Consider the following 21,338-nt stretch of genomic DNA (forward strand, 5'->3'; position numbering starts at 1 on the left):
AGAGAAACAAAGGAAATGAAAGGAATCAAATGAAAAATACAACCTGTGTGCATAGAGAAAAGAGCCGAAATCAAGATTTATATTTACTTTTGAATTGAAGGACATTATTTTTCTTCTAGTCTTTGCTGTGGAGGGAAGAAGACGGGATGAAGAATACCTTGCTTTCACAATAATTAATGGTTCTGAGGGTTTCAAATTGCACAACAATTCCTGAGTTCACTGACCTCCTTATAGATTAGAACCAGTCAGCAGAGAGCTCAAGAAGTGCTGCAACAACATAACGCATGTAGCAATTGCCTTTTTTTCTCAACAGAAAGTTGTTTTCCTAAACAACTGCTCTACAGTTAGCTAGTTTATATAACAAATACTCTGAACGTTTCCCCACGTAACAGGATTCTAGGCACAAAAAAAGATTAACTATTTTGAGAATTTATACTGGATAATACACAGAGGACATACATAGTTTCTGTATAAAGCTATCAGATGCCTAAACCAAGTATGACTACGCACTCAGGAACAGAAAAAATACTAGAAATTATCCCTTATGTTAGTAATAGTGGTCTCAGAAAAAAAATGTACATAGTACAGTCCACATTGCGATAAATGTCTCAGTAAAGATCCCTTCAACAGAGATCTGCATATAAGTCTTGATTTGTCACTTCTAGGGCAGAAGCAGAACATTTTGTAATTTTGTCATGATTGGTGTTTGTCCCTTTTGCAGAAGTAAACATCTGCGTTGGCTCATGCTTGATTCTTGCATCTCAGTACTTAACAGCATGGCCTGCTGTGCTGGGAGGACTTTGTTGACATTTATAATGCTTCCATATTATTGTTTTAATTCAGATCACAAACACATCTTTGAAGTCAATTTCCCAATCACTGCCACTTTCTCAGCTTGGAATCATACGGAACAGTCTAAGAGCACAAAACTTTCAGATGAAACTAAGTGCTTAGTGCCATGCTATAGTAATTGGAGTTGGATCAGGGGTTGGACTTGATGATCTTGGAGGTCTTTTCCAACCCAATCTATTCTATGATTCTATGATTCTGTAAGTCAGAGCCCACCTAACACAATTTCAGCCACTAAAGGCTGGACTGGTCATGGAACTGGACAAGAGCGAGCCTAAAGGATCTCCTCCCACCCCCGAAACCTAGGTTAGCCACACTCTAAATTTTCCTAGTGCTCTGCACTAGCTGCTTATGTAGATGTAGTCTTTGCCTTCATGTGTATAAAACAAGAATTTTTGCGAGCAAAATGCTTCCAAGAGGATTATTCTTAAAAAAACCAGTTGATTTAACATGTTCAGTTAAACATCCTTTACCTATGCCAAAACTGTATTATGGTCTCTGATAAATATTGTATTCCCATGTCATTAAAACAATAACAGCCAGACTAAAAACTTTTCCCTGTCATGAGGGTTAACTAAGGAAGAACCACGTGCTGCTGACACAAAAGTGCTTTTGTCAGCAGAAGAAATAGGAGATTTGTAGACGAAGTTTTCTGTCACTTTTGGAAATCAAGCATTTTCAGTTGGATGAGAAAACTAGCAAAGGTAACTACTGAAAGTCCTTTTTGTGCACATAGTTATAAATGCTGGTTTTCAACAACTGTGAGATAAAGAACTAAAATGAATATTAGACTATAAACTCTTATACAAACCTAATAGTGGCCCTTCAGAACAAGCTTATCCTCAAGTTCATTTCAGTTAGCACAGCTTTTCAAAGGGGACAGACCAACCCTCAAAGAAACATGTTCACAGACAAATTGCCCAAGTTGTTCAACACAGTTATTTGGCAAGGTCTCCAGCCAGATGGGTTTGCTAATGACTTCTGTAAGGTGCTTAAATTGGAAGCTAGTGTAACACATGACTGCCATGTTTAATTACCCTGTTAATGCAGCTTAGTGGATATTGTTGGTATTTTTCATCAAAACCTCTGACTTACACATACCAAAGACAAAACGGTCTTTTTAATTTCAGTGTGAGGATACCACAGCCTTCATTATCTGCTCATGTGTAACTTTTTCTAAAAGGAGTTTCTCTCAACAATTGTTACAGCAGTGGCAGACATTTATTCAACTTACAAAATGTTTGTCAGTCAATGTGCACTAACAATGGGCATAGAATTTTACTTGCATGAGTTGAACAAATTTTTTAATTATTCAACGATTTTCTATAGGTTTGCCTGAATGTAATCAGCAGCTGAAAGGAAACTGAGATACAACTGGGATATTTTATTTTTTCTCTCAGGACAAATCAAATGTACTTATTACTTTTGTTTTGTTTTGTAAAAGTGTCCTGTTTTGATGTAAACTTTAAGTTCAGTACTGTACACAATGCATCTCACATATGTTTACAGTGCAATCCTTACATCCTCAGTTGCTAGCACCAGAAATTGCAAGCTATTTCCTGCTACAGCTAATATAAGGTATTATGAGAAAGCTAGACCCCTTTTGAAAATTTTTCCTAGGGTGTATATTTTGGTAAAGCAGTATTTTTTCTCCTAGGCCACTGATCAATGCCTATGAACAGCCAAAAGAGCTTTTGTTCACTGACCGGTGGAGCTACCCCCTCAGTTCCAGGACAGGACACACCAAAGAAATACTACTGATAACAGTGATTACAGATAATACAAGATAAAATAATTCAGGTTTAGATTTTTAACATTTATTAAAAAAGCAGGATGTATGTTCATTTCAAATTAAACAGTTAAAAATGTTAAAGCATACAAACAAATCAATTGTGTACTAGCAGCATCCAATTGTTAGAATTTTCTAGAACTCCTCAGTACAGTCTTGGCAAGCTAAAAATATTACAACTTGCAACCAACTGACCTCACCATAGTGCAGATAAAACAAACTTTATAAAAACAACAATTTAAGGTTAAATAAGCTTAAATAAAGGTGTTAAATACAAGACACTTGATCAAAGCTTCTGTACAAAGATAAACAAATTTGGCATTGTACAATTGATTGGCTGGCTCACACCATACATGATTTCAATAGTTAAGCAGTGTAACTGTTTAGCTGAACATCGACTATACAAAAGTAACTGAAGTTGGGAGAGGGCTAACCCCAGTGAGCCATTTACAAGGCATGTGTATTTTTAGAAAATCAGAACACTGTTTATATTCAGGCACCATTTGTTCCTGCAAATAAATAATCTCTAATGTATCTGCATCCAAACTAGTGTTAAACACATCAGTGCTAACATTTTATAAACACAGCTCTGTGACTATTCACTATACCTCCATTCTTATTGCTATGACAATGTGGACTGTGGAAATAAAACTACTGTACATACAAAAAAATAGAGCACCTTTTAAACATTAAAGTATATGTCTGGTTATTTTTTTTATCTTACAATACTGAAGCCCAAGCTAATGTAAATTGCTTTAACATCTTCACCAGCGCACCTGAAATGCAGGAACTAAAACCCCAAATATTCCTCTTCAGGCAAGCCCCAGCCAGAGCAACTTCTAAAAATGTCTAAAATGACACTAAGGATTTTTTACATTCATCTGCACACAAACAAATATCTGCTATTCTCTGCTTTCTTCATATGGATTCAAAGACACATTACCACAGTTCTCTTCCCTTTTCAAAAGAATAAAGCTGGATAGAGAATGTAGCAGAAACACCTAAAATGGATTGTGAACACAGTGAAATTATTACCCTGCTAATTCAAAGAATACAGCTGTTACATTGTTCAAATAAGTATTTTCCAGGGGTCCACCAATTAGGATTTTTTGTCTATCGTATTGAAGAACCATTCTGTAAATTTCCTCAGTTGAGCAGCTGCTGTTTGAGACTCCTCCTGAAGTCTCATGTTATCTTGTCTCAGGTGCTGTACCTCTGCTTGGAGAACTGCCTTGTCCTGTTTTTCCTGGTTAACAAAGATACAGGTTGACTAAAGTGAGTAGTTGTGATGAGAGCATTTATTTTTGTTGTTAATATTTTGACACAAGTCATACAGACATATTTTGATGAGCTCCCTAATCCATTACGACAACTAACTGCAAGGTAATTCCCCAAAGAGCTCCAACTAGCTCTTTCACTCTAAGAAAATATAGCAAGCTAAAAAGAAAACTACATGTTACTTTAATAGAAAAATTACAGTTTATTCCATTTAAGAAAAAAAGAATCAAACACTAAAAGCATAAGAAGGTTTTAGTTATAATAAATCATATGTAAGAGCCCAAGTTGTAAGGAATTGATTTCAAGTACATGTTAAGGAAGAAAAATATCTAATTCCAAAATTTTCCCTCACAAGATTATTTTCTCACCAAAGCAGTCCTGGCATTGTGTCCAGCTCAGAAATTAGACAGCAAATTGAGGCACAAAGAAGTCATTGCTACATGACCAAGAAGGCAACAAGGATGCAAATCTGGAGTGCTAACCATATCCCTATCCTTTGTTTAATCCAAAATGCCATAAATGAACATCGAGTGCCTCATTCTTTCTCGGGTATGCCTAAACATAGAACATTTATTCTGGAGTAAAGACCCATAAACTAGTTAGCCTTGCCAGTTTGTTTGCATAACCATTCCCACAGGGCCTTCTGCACCTCAGTGATCTGACTGACCACTGAGCTCTACCATTCAGCAACTGTACTATGTAATTTAACTGATGTACTTATTCAAGCCCTTGATGAACTCTGTGTAAAAAGAAAGCTATCAAGACTGGAGAGTAGTTATATTGTTAACAGTATCTCACCTTTCTCAGGTCGGTTTGTAGTTGCCGGAGGATGACTTCTAGCTGGTTTACTTTTCCAGTCAGAGTACTCGGAGCATGTTCCCTGTAAAGTAAACCACTACTTTCACTCTGAGTTAGTTAAAAACATTTTCTTCTCAGCTCTAGCAGAGTAACACTTTTAGTAATAGCAAATTAAACCGATCAGTTACAAAAACAGAGACAAAACCAGCATCAATTACTATTACAGACTATTACAAAAGGAGCAAAAGACTATTATTAGAACATAAATCCAATCCTGCAGTATCTGAAATATGACACCGTCTCTTACGCAAATCAGGCAGAAGTTACAATGATTTTAAGAAGGAATATTTTAGGACTTATTATGCACATACCCTGACAGTGCAAGTCACACTCACTGCTAAATGGTGTGCAGGCACATTAGTTAACAAGCTGCTTTCTGATAAGGACTGTACTAATGTGAAGCAAGCTGCAGCAGCAATTACTGCAAACCAAAAGAGCCCTTAAGAGTTCTTTTGTTTGGTGTGCAGCAGTGTCATTTCAGTAAAGGATAAACGTATGGAGACAAATATTTTGTTTAAAGGTCAAAACATACGAAATATTGCCACAGGTTAAACAAATGCATGACTGCAGGAAAATACTGAGAATAGCTTCTGCTTTTTGAATGACAATGAGCACTGTGGGAGATAGTTTCATGTACATTATAGAAGCAATTAGCCATCACGTGAATAATTGTGCCTAAAAGAGAGAAAGTGAAGAGAAAAGCTTTACATGCAAAGCTGAATCAGCTGCTTCATGCAACTGCACAAATCCAGCAGATTTGCCGATCCTAAAAGGGGAACATCTTTAGCAGTCTTTTTGAGTCCTTACTAATCATTAGACTCGGGAAATACATAGACTTAGAAGTCATTACAGTAAATTCGCTTTACCGTGTAGGCAAGCTAATTTGTGTAAAATTGGTTCAAATTAAAATGTGATAATCTAACAAGCAAGAAGACTTTTCCGTCCATTTCCTGTTCTTCCACTCCTGCAACAATAGAGCAAAACTAATCAAAGATGTGTTTTTCTTTCAAAGCGTGCTGCTGGACAGATTATACTGCTGAATCTGTGCTTTTAACAAGTATACTCCTCAAAGCAGGAAAGGTGGTGGGAGGGGTAGGTAGAGGGAAGAATTTCTCCCAGATTACGGCAAAGAATTTGAAGAATCAGGTAGTTTGGCATAAATTTTCCTGTAGTCCTCAGTTACAGGTTCTCTTATTAATTTACCTCTGTATAAACGAAAAATTATGGGTTTTGCAAATAGCAAATAGTTGCAAAGATAGGTAGGAACACCTGTTTCAAGATCTGAGACATTTAATGCAGATAAAATTGTTGCATACTACAAAGCTGAGCTCCTGTTATTGGTTCTAATCAAATGAAATTTGAAATAGGAGTAACACAAATTATTCTTGCAGAGGAGGAATACAGTGAAAAATTTGATTATCTGAAACTCTGCATCTAACTCCTCTGCATTAGAAGCCTATTACAGTGAGAGAGCTTTATCTGACCACACTACAAATTTTATAGACAGAACTGCTCAGAATTTGATTCCAAGAAACAACATTTTTCAAAATGAGAGACAATCTGATCAGTCAAGGTAACAGGTCTGCCATTAAACAGCCGTGAAAATGCGCATACAGGAAATCTGACAAGCAACAGAAAAAGAAAATCTTTACTTAAAATACTTTCGTTAGGAATATACTTTAATAATGACATACCCAGCAGCCTCAAGGAAATCTTTTCCATCTGAGGGACTCTCATCCAAAGGTAACTCCTGTGTTCCTTCCAAGCCCTGTGCTTGCTGCATATCATTCAAGGTGCAAAAAGATGCTACTCCCTGATCTGTAAAAAAGCAACAAAAGGATATGTTTAAAACTGGACAAAATGAAGGGCTATATTATAGCCATTATCCCAGTTCAGTAAGCGAAATGGATGTAGGTTTCTACATCTCAGCTTTGAAGATAATCAGCAGATGTATGTTCCAACTAGTTGGCTTCCCCACACCTGCATCCAAAGGCAACCCCAAAGCAATTTTTTATGTCTATCAGCAGTATGACAGTTTTGTCTGGACCATTTAATGCTGATATGAACAGTAAATTGGTCTTGATGAAATCTGCAGAAAACCATTTCAGAATTCAGGGCCACAACCAATGACAATAATAATTCAGCAAACAGGTCTGCATTTTTCCATGGACTTAAAGCCCTCAGATTCCTCAGAAATCTGCAATGTTTATTTCGTACTGCTTTACTGTCTCAAGCATTTGCAGAACCTAATGGTAATCTGCATACTTGAAAAACAATAAATTCACATTATTTTTATCAATTGAGGTTTTAATACATATATTACTAAGGCAAGCTATTATCTGCACTGAATTCGACTAGAACATAATCTAACAAGCACAGATGTAATTACCTATGGATATACAGTGTGGTTGCCAAAATATATCAGTCACCACATAATAGAAGTATGCCATGCAAATCATCATTGCACAGAACAGGAGTAAATGATGCATTCATTAGGATTTAATTTCTCTTCTTTAAAAAACCAAAATCCATATTCTGTGGAGATTGATTTAGCTTATTTCTGCCAAACAAAATCCATGTCTGTGGGTTTGTATGAATTCTGGTGACAACATGCCTGCCTTGCCCTTTCTCCCCTTGCTCTACCACCCCACAAGGCCCAAAGCTTGCATTGTCATGCAAACGTGCAAAACATAGGAAATATTAAAGAAAGTTTACAAAAGGCAAAAGTCATCAATCCCAGACCATCACCTAGAAACGGCGTGTGATGACAGAACGGCCCAAATTCTTCATCTGAGTCAAAACCTGGAATAAGATTTAGAACGTTCCTATAAACAAGAAAGTCCATCTCCACTGGAGCAGCTGTGGCCCTTGTGTACAGCGCACACAGTGGGATGTTCCCGGTGCGACTCAGTCTCAGCCTGGCCAGGCCATTTCTACACAATACCAACACCACAGTAAAGCATGAGGTGTCACACCCCATGTCTCTGATAGCAATACCCAGTGTTGTGACACAGCGTGACAACCTGGCACGATACGGTAACAGGACAATCCATCAAACTCTGAGGACACAAACAGTAAAAACAGGCCAGATCTTTTCAACTAGGAAGGACATCTTAGTTTAAAAGTTTTATCAATCAAACACAGGAAGTCTCTAAAAACCTCTTTACTGATTTTTAAAAACCTTTCATTTTTAAGGAATAGCAGAGATTGTCAATTCATTCTGTAATACAATTAACAAAAGTTGCATGTCTTATTTTGTCCAATTTCAAAGACTGCAGCTTATTTCTCCTGCTTTTATCCTTACTTCTGACTAGTGACAGATCTCAGCAAATATGAACGTCTTTTCCATATCTGCTGACAATAAGGTAAGATAAACACATAATCAATGACATCATTTACAGATTTGACACTTTCTAAGTAAAACAGATTTACTTAGCATGGATAAACTAAAATTAGTTTCCCAGATCAAACACAGTATGTAGACCAGAAACAAGAGAGTGTAAACAAGCAGTTGCAAGTACACAGCTAATTACTGATTTCACCTTTACACTATTCACATGTTCGTTACCACTTAATAGAAACAAAGCCAGCAACAAATGTTATGCTGTTGCTATTTTTTCTATGGCCAACAAAATGTGATGTGTGACATTGTGTCTCAGAGGAAATTTTACTATAATACAAAAAAAAAATCTGCATTTTATCCTCTGCTGACTAAGCTTAATTAAAGAAACTGACCACTTGTCTGGTTTATTTGTCAGCTGAGAAAGTGTTTTGTCAGTTTGATCTCCTCAGCAGTATTTTAGAGCATATTTTTCTTGATGGATAAAAGCAGGTGCAAAACCAGGTACACACAGCTGTTAATGAAATCACATTATGTCATTTTAAAACACAATATTTTAAAATACGTTTGTATTGTTTCAAAACACAACAAAAATATAAGAATGGATGCGTGCAATGAAGTATAATGAGTGGATTAACTTCTCCTTCCTTGTATAATCCCTAGTGAAGTTCAATTTCACGTAATTTAAAAAAAATGTTAATAATTAGAATAGAAAATTAATTTTTACACCTTTCCTGTTTTTCTAGCATAACTTAAACTATTTTCCAATATTCATATCTTTATAAAATATGGAACCATATTCTAACTATCACGAGGTGAGGGGAAAAGTCACTACATGGTCGCTAATAATCCAAATCTCCAGTTATGTAACATACTACATAAATTCCTGTTCTACTCTTCAAAGATTAGTTCTTTAATTTTCCAAAGCCAGGTTAGTGTCAAAATAATTCTCTGAACAAGTTAGTAAGACAATAAATCTCTGTAATAATTAGTACAACAACTAGTTCGCGGACAAGCAAACTATTTTGCCTTTGAATACTTCTCAAGTACTTTTAAAGACACATTTTTATTTTCATATATAAAAATCTATATAAAAATCTCACTGATCTCCCTATAAGTAGTCATGCTTAGCAACAGCTTCACCAATTCACTATGTATGTCTGAATTGTGGTTAAGACTGAACTTGTGCTTTGAAGAGCAAAAATCTTCCTATTGATTTTTGGTTTATTTGTTTTCAACAGAATTGGCTTGAGCTTTTATTAATGAAAATGAAATCAAAGTTACCTTGAAAAACAGCTAGCTTTTATAAAGAAAAATCAAGGGTATTTCTGGGTGTGATGCTGTAGACCTAAGTTCTGCTTCCTACAGGAACACCTCCTATTCAGTTGAAGAGATATGTGCATACTGACAGAAGAAAATACATGTAAAATCTCAGAGTCCTTATTTTTAACTGGGATGTCCCCGCCAAACTCCAAACAGAAGCCATACATAGAAAACTATTTGCAGAAAATATACTGGTCTTGATATCAAAAGTTTAAACAATAGTTGACTTAGCAAGACCAAGGATGATGAGACCAAAAATCATATCTTAATTTACAGTAAGAGAGTCATACAGCTGTAACTGCTAAGAATTTGAATCTGGATTTCCATTGTTCCAGACCACTAACAGAGGCCAGGAAAAACTACACAATTTTGATGTACTGGAAAGCAGAAAAGGCTAAAGTGAATATAGTGCATGAAGGCACTCTCTCATTGTTAAGGAAAAGTTTACCCACAAACATATACTTACATATGCACTGAAGCAAAAAGAATTACATGCACTAGAAATGACCAAACGTTAACTAAATATTTTCATTTTTTCTAGCACTTTAATGCACTACTTTGATTAAAATAATTATCTGTCATGCCGAATGCTTCACTTCTTTCTCATTATGTTATGTGTAGCATTACTTGCATTAAGCTATGAAGATTTTAAATCAAAGTATTAAAATAGCATTAATTATAGTAGCACAGATGTTTTTGCAAAGATAAACTGGCATTAAGAAACACTGCATTCTGATTGGCACTAGTAGACGTTTATAAAAATCACCTGGAAAACAGTTGAAACCATCGATTCTAATGAACTAAATCAGAGGCATTTCTTACGCCCACAGTATGACTTATCAAACACTAAACAGCCTTTTAAAGCATAATAAGCCCAGTCTGAAGTAGCATAAATAGTACAAAGTTCTATTCCTAACAAAATTCAATATTAATATTTGTGTCAGTTCTTTTCTATAATTACAGTATCAGGTATGGACATCCAAAAAGGCTTCTCCTTTTGCTCCCCAAAACATTGAAAAGATCCAAAAAAACCCGATTAGCAACGTAATACACATGGTGAAAGCAAGACCTTCTTCCCTAACTTGGAGATCTATTAGAAGAATAATAGAAAGAATTAAAAAAATAATTCTTAATTTCCCTCAGTATTTTCTGAGATTTCTTTGCTCTCCTTTTTCAAATTCATCTTTCCAGTTTATTCTATAAATCCCCATATCTTTACTCAGTTGACCATGCTGACTGGGCTGACTTTAGCATGCATGCTAATCATCATCTCTGGATAAATATCAGAGTCAGAACTATGTCTTGCAAAGGAAGGCGGTGTGAAGGCTTAAAACAATGCCACACACAGCTTATCGACGCTGATCCTCAACAGAGGAAACTCAAGCAAAAACCCTTCACTGCAGCTTCTGGAGCCTGTGGAGTTAATGCCTGCACAGCTCTCCATTACACTGAAGACCTTTCTCAGGAATAACAGAAGATTTTCAGGAAAAGTTTGAAGTATGTATTCAGCTTCCCACAAAAGTTCTCACCAAGCAAAAGCAGTGAAATTAAATCCTCACAAAGCTAAGAGTTATCATCATAATTTCAATTAAAAAAAAAAAAAAAAAAAGTCCTGGCTTCTCCCACTCTCATAGTCCACAGTTTAAAAATGAGTGTTCTACATAGGACCAAGGCTGCAGCTGAATAAAAGCTAATACTATTAAACAACTCTGTCCACTGCTTATTTCAGGGGAAAGAAGAAACCTAAAAATGAGACTGCTGTTCTTGTTACACTCAGAAGTAAACCCTGAGTACAGATGATGATAGCAAAAATCTTGCTACTATATTTAATTCTTAATCCAATTGATGCCAACATTATAAGCAACTAAAAAGGCTAAATCTAACATTAATTGAGATACAATTGCTTTTTAAGACAGACAGATAAAGGATCATGAGGGTCACATTAGGAACACTGAACTGATCAAATTGGGTAAGTTTTCAACATACAATCTGGAGAGGTCACAGGAGAAAAGCACTCATCTTGGAATGAAATTGGTAATTCTAATAAACTGATATCAACAGAAGACCTTGTACAAAGGAAAAAATAAAATTAAGTCTAGTATCTAGGTTCTGAAACAGAACGTAACTTTGAAATATCAGGTTCACAGAGTCAAATTAGCAAACAACTCTAGTGTTAATTTCAGATTCAGTATTGAAAAATTCTTATCTATCTTGCGATCCTTCCCACTGAAAGTTGGAGGGGAGGTATGTATTTGTTTTTGGGGTTTTTCTGAGATGGTTCTGTATGAAATGTGATCCAATTTCCACCCAGTTTAATAAAAAGATCAAAGCAGTTCTATATTCAGAAGTGGATAAAGTTTAGAATCATCCACTTTCTTTTTCAGATTGATAGAATGCAGAACAGTAGTTCCAAGATATTTTTAAATGATAAGTTGAAGCAACTCCTAAGTCAACAACATTAAAGTGCATATAGAAACTGCATCTGCTAATTCATATCCAACACATTCCCTTCCAGTGATTTTTTAATGGTATGCTTATCAGTTATTCTTTTTAAAATGACTTCCAAATTGTAAGATATAGGATAGGGAAAACTGAACAAGGGTTTAAAAATTCCATTCCTTGCCAAAGTCTCTATTGTAGCACTATGAATTTAGCCAAAACATTGTATAAATCATGTAAGATATACACAGATGTCTCTACTGCAGAGTTCTAAACAGAAAAGAATCACATTCCTACATAGAAAAATAGTGATTACTTACTACTCAAATTCTAACAATAATTCAAAAAAACTCTGATAAATAGTTTCTGTCTTACACATCAGACCTTCAGTTCTTCAGCATTATCTACAGATATATTCAAGGTTTTTACAACTGAAACCCAAGAAGTGAATACCCTTCCTCCCTAGGATAGAGCACTGTGGGGTAGCCGTGTTGTTCTATCTCTCCCTCTCAAATTCAAATGTAATTACACTCACATAACACTTTCCAAAGTGAAATTATTTTCACCATGATACTAAGTAGTAAAAAGAATGGAAATCTATTCGTTTTCAAAGCAAGTTAAAAATACAGGAGCATAACTGGTACAGAATGATCTTTCAGTCAGCTGAACTCAAAAATTTTATTAGCATTTAAAAATATTCTTCAACTACAAAGTTACAGAGCTAGTCACTAACTGATCCAAATCTTTTCTGCAGTAGTTTCAGATTTCAATAATAAATGAGCAATCACACGTAGAAATGCATGGGAACAACTGTCAAGATTCTCAGCATCATAGTATTTCCTGCCAGCTATCACAGCCATGTTTGAGTAATATTGAATGCATATAGAGTTAATCAGGTAAAGAAACAATATAGTTCTTCAAATTCCTAATCATCACTGTTGGTTCAGTTTTTCACAACGCCATTTAAACTAGTATAGTGAGGAGTTCTGAAGAGCTTTTGATCAAAGTGAAATTTAATCGCTTCATATTTTGGGAAGGAACCAGGTACCAGAAAACTGATTCCTATGGTTGCTTTTAGTTAAAAAACCCAAATCCCTAAGTTGACAGCCGATTCTTGTCATAAACTTAAGACCTGTATCTTACAGTGATGACTGTGGTAACATCATCCTTATTGACAGATACCCTTGACTTTCCATACATTCACTAATGCAAGTAACACCAGTTAAGAAATGTCAGAAATTTTAGGACAGCACACCAACTTAACCAAAACACCCCTCAGCAACAACAAAACACAAACACTCAACTGTATATATTCACATATATACTCAAATCACCATCCATCTTTCTGTAGTTATACATTATGCGTAGGTTTAGCTTCCAGAGGTGGACAGTTTATTTTCTAATCTGATTTTATAATTTAATAAGGTAAACCTAGTCTATATCCTGCACCTCAAGTTCTGCTATTGGAAAATAAACTGTACGTTTTTGCTGGTCTTCAAGGGCCTATGAAAAATGATATGAACTGCAACATCATTTAGACTACACATACCAGTTTATAAACACAACACAACAAACATAGGAAACTGTTACTCCCAGTTTCATTTCAAACATCTAACATAAATGCTTTGAATATCTCCTTCAAAGAACCTGATTTTTCCACCTGATTACAGAAAGAACTTGGGCAACAAAGTGGATGAATTGCATCTAAAATGGATATTGAAAGTATCATAAATACCCCAAATTTTCAGTGACAATCTTCCACACTGAGAAGTGATACTGCCAAAAGAACTAAAGGGCTATGGAGGCAAACATTGGGTTTTTGTAATTCCAAATGTGGCTATACAATATATATTTTTTAAAAAAAGTTTGTGTACTGAACATTGCTCTTTATTCAAATGTTCCTGTTACCTTCAAACGCTCGTGCAGCATCTACCAGGTGAGACCAGTCTAGCCCTGTGGCAGTGTCTGGCAGGGGCATCAGGCCAGGATCATTGAATTTGGCTTTATCAGATAAGGACCCATCTGAGAACCAGAATTCATCTAAACAACAAACACAACAATTAGTCTTCCTATAACAATTATGCACAATTAATTCTGAAGCTACTGAAATGAACTGTAAAAAATGTATAAGCAAAGAGTGCTTATTTTCATTACTCTCGTTTCTGTCTTTTCCCGTTCAGTACTCAGTACGGGTGGAACAATTTCTACATGTTGGCAGAATACATAGGAAGGGTTCCTAAAGGGTTTTTTTTTGGTGCTACTTTGCACATGATGTGTTCTTTGCATTTTCATGTGAACACTGTGTGAGTAGGCAACATCCATTCTTAAAGCACAGCATATTAAATCTGAGCACTGAGCAGAAAAGTTGCTGGATACACAAAGTTATATTTTTAAGGTGCCTGTGAAGCAACATCCAAAATACATGCACGGTTTTACTCTGAACCTTAAAATATTTTAGTTCCAGAACCAACTGAAACATAACCTGCTTTTCTTCTAATGCATTTGTAGATTGTAGCCTATATCCAAAACTGATTTTCACATTGAAAACACCACCCTGTTAGTTTAATACAGCTGTATCTCCAAGGATGTAAGGCTAGTGTGGAATTCCAGAGTGAGCTGTAAAAAACCGTATGCTGTTCACAGATCATATATGAAATTAAATGTAAACACTATAACGTTAGTTCAAACACAGCTTTCAGTTACTCAGTCTACTAGAAAGGCACCACAAACATACCTTTTAGTAGAAAAGATGCAAATTTTCATAATTACATTAAATAGTTTTATATTTTCCTTATCTGTCCATAGCACAATTTACTCTGATTATTATGAACACATTAAAAAGAATACTGCTGAACAGGCATACACAGGTCTATATTCTTAAAACTGAACACAAACCAAAATCATTATTTATAATCACATTTTGTCCTAACCATAAAGCTAGCAATGGAATATACTACTTTTAGCCCATGATATTGTCAGGAAAAAAGAAATTTTGTTCAAAAGTATCCACTTCAATTTAAAAAAAAGGTCAAAATAGTAATTTTTCCTCAAATATTTTTAGAAGGAAATTTCCATCTAGTTATTCCAATTATTCAAAATATAATACTTTTTTTTTCCCAGGAAAAGATAAAACAAAAAACAGCAAAGGAAGAAATGCATGCATACAAGTGGAAGATACATTATAGTTCAAGAAAATGGTACGTTGTCATTGTCCTGATACCAATGTCCATTTGAATTAAAGATTTCTGACCTAAAAATTCAAAAAGAGTAGCCTGTTACAGAGCAAAGAATAAAGCATACGATATGCTCTATTCTTTGCAGAAACCTTGCTTAAAAAATACAGAATATCAGGAAAACGAAAGTGAAGGAGGCTTACAATCCTCTATCATAAATTAGAAGTCCCTACAGAAGAGGCACAAATCCTATTTACCGTGGAATTTATCTTGTTTTACACTTATATGGCAGGTGCAGTATTGTTACATTACACTTGGAAGTGGCTTGAAAAAACTTTGTAGAAATATCTTTCTCAATACTTAGTCTTTAGCATGCAAAAGTAGACATTATATGAAATGGAAAATATAATAGAGATACATATTCTCTTCATATATCTGTACTAAGGTTTTATTTTCAGTTCCTTATAAACATACCTAAACCCTTACCTAAGGTTACCTTGTGCAAATACATTGGAAGCTGAAAGTCAGAGCAGTCTCTGAACTTTTGTATATGACCTGGAAATTATAAGAACCTTATTTATTCAAGTACAATTGTTTTATACATCCCTGTTGTGGAAAATAGACAGAATACCTTATTTGAAAGGCTGGCAAGCCAGCTTTTGGTTCTAGACCAGCAGGCAGGCCCTAAGGGACAGTCCTTGCTTTTGTGTGATCAGCCTACAGAGGCTGATTGTGAAACCTGTCAGGAATAAGCCTGCTCCCAGCACGATTCTGCTGGCTTTCCAAATTAAAAGTGTAGGAGTGATATATTCACCAGCAGTCATCCTTCATTATGCATTGTCTTTGTGAGAACCTCAGTTCACCTTAGGGTGGATCCTACTCAGTCCTCCATAAGCCCTGACAGAGCCACTCAAGTGCAGAAAGCCTGCCAGAGTAGAGATTTGAATATTGATAGCTCTGAAAATTCAAGTGCTTGTGCTGATGGCTGAAATTTTAAGTGGAATAACTGAATGGGCATGAGTAAGCCACCACAGAATAATTCAATTTCAGGATATAAACTGTGTTCTTCTGTGGGGAGGGGACAGGGAAGAGATAAAAAAGACCTCTAATTATAAAGGCCTTGGTACCTTTGAATTTCAAAGAATATTGGTTGCATTTCAGGAATGCTCTGGGTGAGATAAATTATTTCTAGCATCCTGTATTTTCATTTCTTCCCTGCTCCTCTTACCTTGCTGTTGGCTCGACTCTTTTCCTCTGTGACTGCCACATCAGCAGCTGTTACCTGTTGTCTCCCTTTCTGATTTGGGCAAAGGTGACAAGTGATGCTTGAGCATACCCACTTCTGCATGTCCAGGAAGATATGCCCGATCTCATCGGCCACTACCTTCCCTGCACACAGGACTGACTTTGAGGCAACACAGATTTATCCCTTATTTCCTTCAAGGAAATATTTTCAGTGTTATCTTTCAGTTTTAAAGATTATTTTATTTGTTCTACTCCTTTTGGCACATAAATAATTGATCCTGTAGTTTCTGGTCCTTTCAGTTAAGTCACTTCCTATACTTAAGAATTTTATTTATTTTTATGATTGATGCATAAAAGTATAAAGCATTTTCAAGAGAGTCCTTATTTTCACCAAAATTATGAGGTCAGTTCAATTTCTGACAGAGCTCTTTAAACGGATGTTTATCAGTCCCACATACGACTGTATTCAAAGCGTAACTAGTTATACAGAAAAAAAAAAAGATTCACCTGACTTAACCTTTTCTACTTTCAAGGCAATTATCCTGCTTCAGTTGCAACTGCTACTTTTATTCAGAGACTGTAGATCATGAAAAAACTATCTGCTTACTGTGCTCAAACTAGACATGTCATTCAACAAGTAGATTATCTCAAAAGATGCTGCAGGTGAAGGAACCTAACAATTCATATGCAGCCATAAATCCCACTGTCTGTGGGATGTTTGTTTTTCTTTCATGCAATCAGTAATTATAATGCTACAGTCCTCTTAAACAACAGCTTCTGTCTGCTGAACCCTTCCCTTCTTCAGTATTGCCAAGGGTTGCTGAAAGTCTCCTTCCAAAGATGTCAGCCTGCTAGTAGATTTTCTCATGGACATGAGCAGGAACATCCTGCCAGGTTGTTTCTTTTTGTGCTTCGTAATAGGAGTGGACCACAGCTCCTGCAATGTCAGTCAGACTGTCTCCATCTGTCTTTGTTGGGTTTCTGACTCGTATCAGTACACAAGTTCTGTATCAGTGGTTCTCAATGTTTTCATTCTTTCTTTATGTGTTCATCTGCTGTGAATGTGGAACTAGGGCACAAATTTATACCTGCAACTGCAGATCTAACCATAGAATCACTCAACATGAACAGCACTGTCTCAATTAGGGAATCTTTAATGTTCCCAAGGTAAAATTCCAGCGTTCTCAGCTACATGAGTTCTCCTTTCTGGTTTAAGTAAAAAAGTTAAAATAAAGCTAAGATAAAATTAAATTACTCTTTCTACATTTGTGTGCTGTGCGCAATCAACAGCACTCAACTGTCGGAGTTTGCATTTCAGACTTTACTGAAAGCAATTCATTTTCACTTCACTTCCACCAGTGATAAAATAATAATGAAAAAATCCTGTAGCTTCACTTTTCTCATTATTATCTTCTTATAGTCAGCATCACACACAGATAAAGTTTCTGTTTCTGTATTTGCATGGTCATTCTGTCTGATAATTCTGATTTCCCAGTAAACTGAAACACCTTAGGTTGTTTATTATGCTTTGGTTTTGGTGCTGCCTTGCTTACCTATTAATCACACTCTTTTACTTGCTAGAGGGTTCTCAAGAGAATTGGTGCTGGCACAGTATTTCATGCTGGGTAATAACATGCAAGAACGTATCTTTCTAAAATTAACTTCAGCTAAAACCATGCTATTTCCACTGATTTCTGTAAATATTAAATATCAAATGCTTTGATATCACATACAAAAGACACTACTATCACAGCTAAGACCCCTGATATCTGATACTAGAACCTTATGCTAAAATTGTAAATGAAAAAGAAACCTCTCATTGATATGGAATGTAAACAATGATTACAAAAAACCTTCCTAACAAGAGCCAAAGTTAGTTTCTTACATTCTTACATATATTCTATGTTTTGGAAACATAGATGGGCAAGTCATGATGTGGGTTTTTTTCAGAGCATAATTACAGATAACCACTTAAATCTTCCTTGAAACAGTCATCATAAAAGATCCTATATAGCTAGTATTGATAAGCAGTTTTAAAATACAAAACCAGAAGCAGAAAATACAGGTTACATATGAAAACAGCATGAACTGCCTTGGATATCAGCAATCAGTTTATGACTGACAGGATACCAATTTTGTGGGGCTTTTTTCCCAGCTATGTGTATATATAACTTCCTGTATCTAAGAAGCAACAAGAATGAAAAGCTAGGTGTCTAAGACAGAACTAATACACAAACCATTAAAATATCACTGCTGGAGGAGCAGTATAAAGCTTGAATGTACACCGTTAATTGCCTTGTGTCAATCTCCAGGAGAAAAGTATGCTGAAGGTTTGATCCCGTTGCACATTTACCTTTGTAAGAAATTGCTCTAGAAAAACAGGCCTAACATAGTAACAAAAGAAAAAATAAAAGAAAACTCAATCAGGATGCCTAACTCTATATTATATGGCTCCTTCAGAGACCACGAAATCTACTGAATTAGTCTCCAGGTAAACAAAATGGATCTCCATTTGCTATCTGTAAAAGAATTAGATCTTTTCAGATTAAATTTATAGTAAAGAATTTCACTCTGATAGAAGAATATTTTTAGAATGGCAAAAGGTACACCAAGCACGCATTCCCATCTGAAGAAGGAATTTAGTACTCGTTCAAGATTTCAGTTTAAAATTAATCAGTAGTTAGTCACTAAAATTCAGTCTCATAGTTGAGGCCACTCTAACTAGACAAGTGTAGACAAGTGCTTTGTATATAAAGTTCATTTCTGAAAGTTAGCAAATGACTGCTAGCTCCTGAAGGGCATGATGAATGACAGAACCTCTTTTTATTACTACTTGTTTTAAGTCATCTGGACATGCACCTACAAAAGTCCTTAAAGGTTTCAAGAAACCCACCCACAGTTTCTTAACTATGGAGTTCAGAGTCCACTTTTTTTTTTTAAATTTCAGTCAACTATGATGCATTATTAAAATAGCTAAATATAAAAGGCTTTTTTTTTTTTCTTATTTGGGTGTCCACTATAGGTGGCTGCTATAGGTCAGACGCCTAAACTAATTGAGAAGCATATACATTCAGCATTTTTGAAAAAACAATTCACTCTTACTAAGTAAACAAGAATGGATATGTAGTCTAAATATACATATCTGTCTGTGTAGATCTGAGCTTTTCCTTCCTTTTTTTTTTTTTTTTTTTTTTAATGACTGCAAACTTAATAGTTCACCCTGGAATTATTGCAAGCTAAGCATATAATAAACGTCTCGCTTATGAAAACCTCGCAAGTAAAAAGACATATCCGTAGAACAGTTTTAACTTAGCACCTCAAACTATTATTTTGCTGCCATTAAAAATGAAGTATCATTACTAACATGTTATAAAAGAGTATCAGCACATTCAATTTGGAATTGAAGTCAAAGACAACATTTACTGCACATTTCCTTTTCATATGTTACTAAAAGGATCATCTAAATACAAGCTGTTCCTTTTATCTGTTGTTTCAAATATATCTGTGAATATTTCAGTAATCTGAATGAACACAAAAAATAAATAAAAATATTAAAATAGAATCAGGTCAGCTTCACTTAATTAGGTCACCATTGGAAAATAAAATGACAAGAAATATCTTCAGACAAATGTTTGTTGCCTATCACCGGTCTCATGAAAATTCTTTGGCAAGTAAAGTGAATGCTGTCTCCAAACATGATAAATATGAATTAATCACTAAAGGCAACCATGGGCATGTACTGCTGACCAAATATTCTTTTACTAGGATAACTGGAACACTGATTTGACATTTCCTAATTTTACCTTAAAAGCAAAATCTAACCTAATACTTGGTGATTTGTTTGAATTTATTACAAATATTCCAGGCTCAGCAATGACAGCAACAATTACTTACTTCTCAGATTTCCAATTCCAGGAGTCAGGCTCATTCTGGGAGGCAGTGTGCTGTGATACGGTGGAGTAGTGCTGAACAAGATATCATTTGGCAAGGCCTGGTCTAGCATTGAACTTCGAGAGCTAGCATAGGAAGATCCTCTTCGATTACTACATATACTTTCATCTGACAGGGTGCGATAAAGTGTCCTCCGTGGGGAAAGGTTTCCATAAAATGAAAACTAAACATGAAAGTCAGAACACATATTACTGGTTAAAATAATTCATACGATCATACCCCATCATCAGTTCTTGGGAGTATTTTTCTGGGCAGGCACTCTGGAATTTTTGAACTAATATAGAAGATCAGAGATTTGTTCCACTCTATCAGATCTACCGGGGCCTCAAAAGAGTTACTGAATTGTATTTTCATACTTCCTCTTAATATTTTGGAACATATCACCATGAATTAATCAGATACTGTGAAGTTCTATTAATTTTGAAATGTTAAATGAAAACTCCATAGCCTTATGACAGCACTGTTTTACAGAAACGTATATAAGGTTACCAACTCTGGCAACGTGTTCTGTGATTCTGACTCAACATGTATGCAAGACTATACATAGAACTGTTTGATTTTAATTTAAAATGACTATGCTTTAATGTTAAACATTCTGAACCGATAATATGCTGCCACATAATTCATTGGATGATAAAAGTGATTTGAGACACTGCACCTCTCCAGATATCACAAAATAGGCTTAGAAAAGAGGGTAACAGAGTTCAGTGAAAACTAGTTATGCATTTCAAAAGGCTACCTAAACCACAACCCAAATATCTACAGAAAAACAAGATATTACTGTATTGTATAACTGGATCATTCCGCTTCGTAAGTCATTCTTCAGCAGTGAAAGCCCAGGTTTTTTTACATCTACAAAGGCCAGTTAACTCTTTAATTGTTTTAATTGGTTTGTCCTGCATATAGCAATTAAACGTCTAGTTTTCTTTGTAGTTAATTATGAGGTGCATATTCCCTATGTAGAACAAATGCTTAAGAGGAATAGCATTTGAAAACAGTGAATATAGTACAGAATTACAGACATCTACATTGTTGCACTTCTGATAAAGCTCTCTCACTGATGAATGGTTCTGAAGGGAATATGCAGAAAGAG

General features: G+C 35.4%; 1 protein-coding gene across 3 annotated transcripts in view; it reads right to left on the reverse strand.

Annotated features, from left to right (window-relative positions):
* Positions 1–2,644: 2,644 nt before the first annotated feature.
* SIPA1L2 (signal induced proliferation associated 1 like 2) overlaps positions 2,645–21,338 on the reverse strand; it is a 125,798-nt gene continuing 107,104 nt past the window's right edge. The window contains exons 18-23 of one of the 3 annotated variants that reach the window (XM_027896648.1): positions 20,189–20,408; positions 13,785–13,916; positions 7,523–7,576; positions 6,469–6,592; positions 4,715–4,796; positions 2,645–3,884 (exon numbers count right to left, since the gene is read on the reverse strand). In XM_027896648.1, the coding sequence (XP_027752449.1) occupies positions 3,738–3,884; positions 4,715–4,796; positions 6,469–6,592; positions 7,523–7,576; positions 13,785–13,916; positions 20,189–20,408 (759 nt within the window). In that variant the 3' untranslated portion in view covers positions 2,645–3,737. The remainder of the gene's footprint in view (positions 3,885–4,714; positions 4,797–6,468; positions 6,593–7,522; positions 7,577–13,784; positions 13,917–20,188; positions 20,409–21,338) is intronic. The other 2 variants (XM_027896649.1, XM_027896650.1) reach the window with 2 other exon arrangements.

The sequence above is a fragment of the Empidonax traillii genome, unplaced genomic scaffold, assembly GCF_003031625.1.
Source record: "Empidonax traillii isolate 1590-97213 ecotype Southwest subspecies unplaced genomic scaffold, ASM303162v1 scaffold507:size695108, whole genome shotgun sequence".
Classification (NCBI taxonomy): Eukaryota; Metazoa; Chordata; class Aves; order Passeriformes; family Tyrannidae; genus Empidonax; species Empidonax traillii.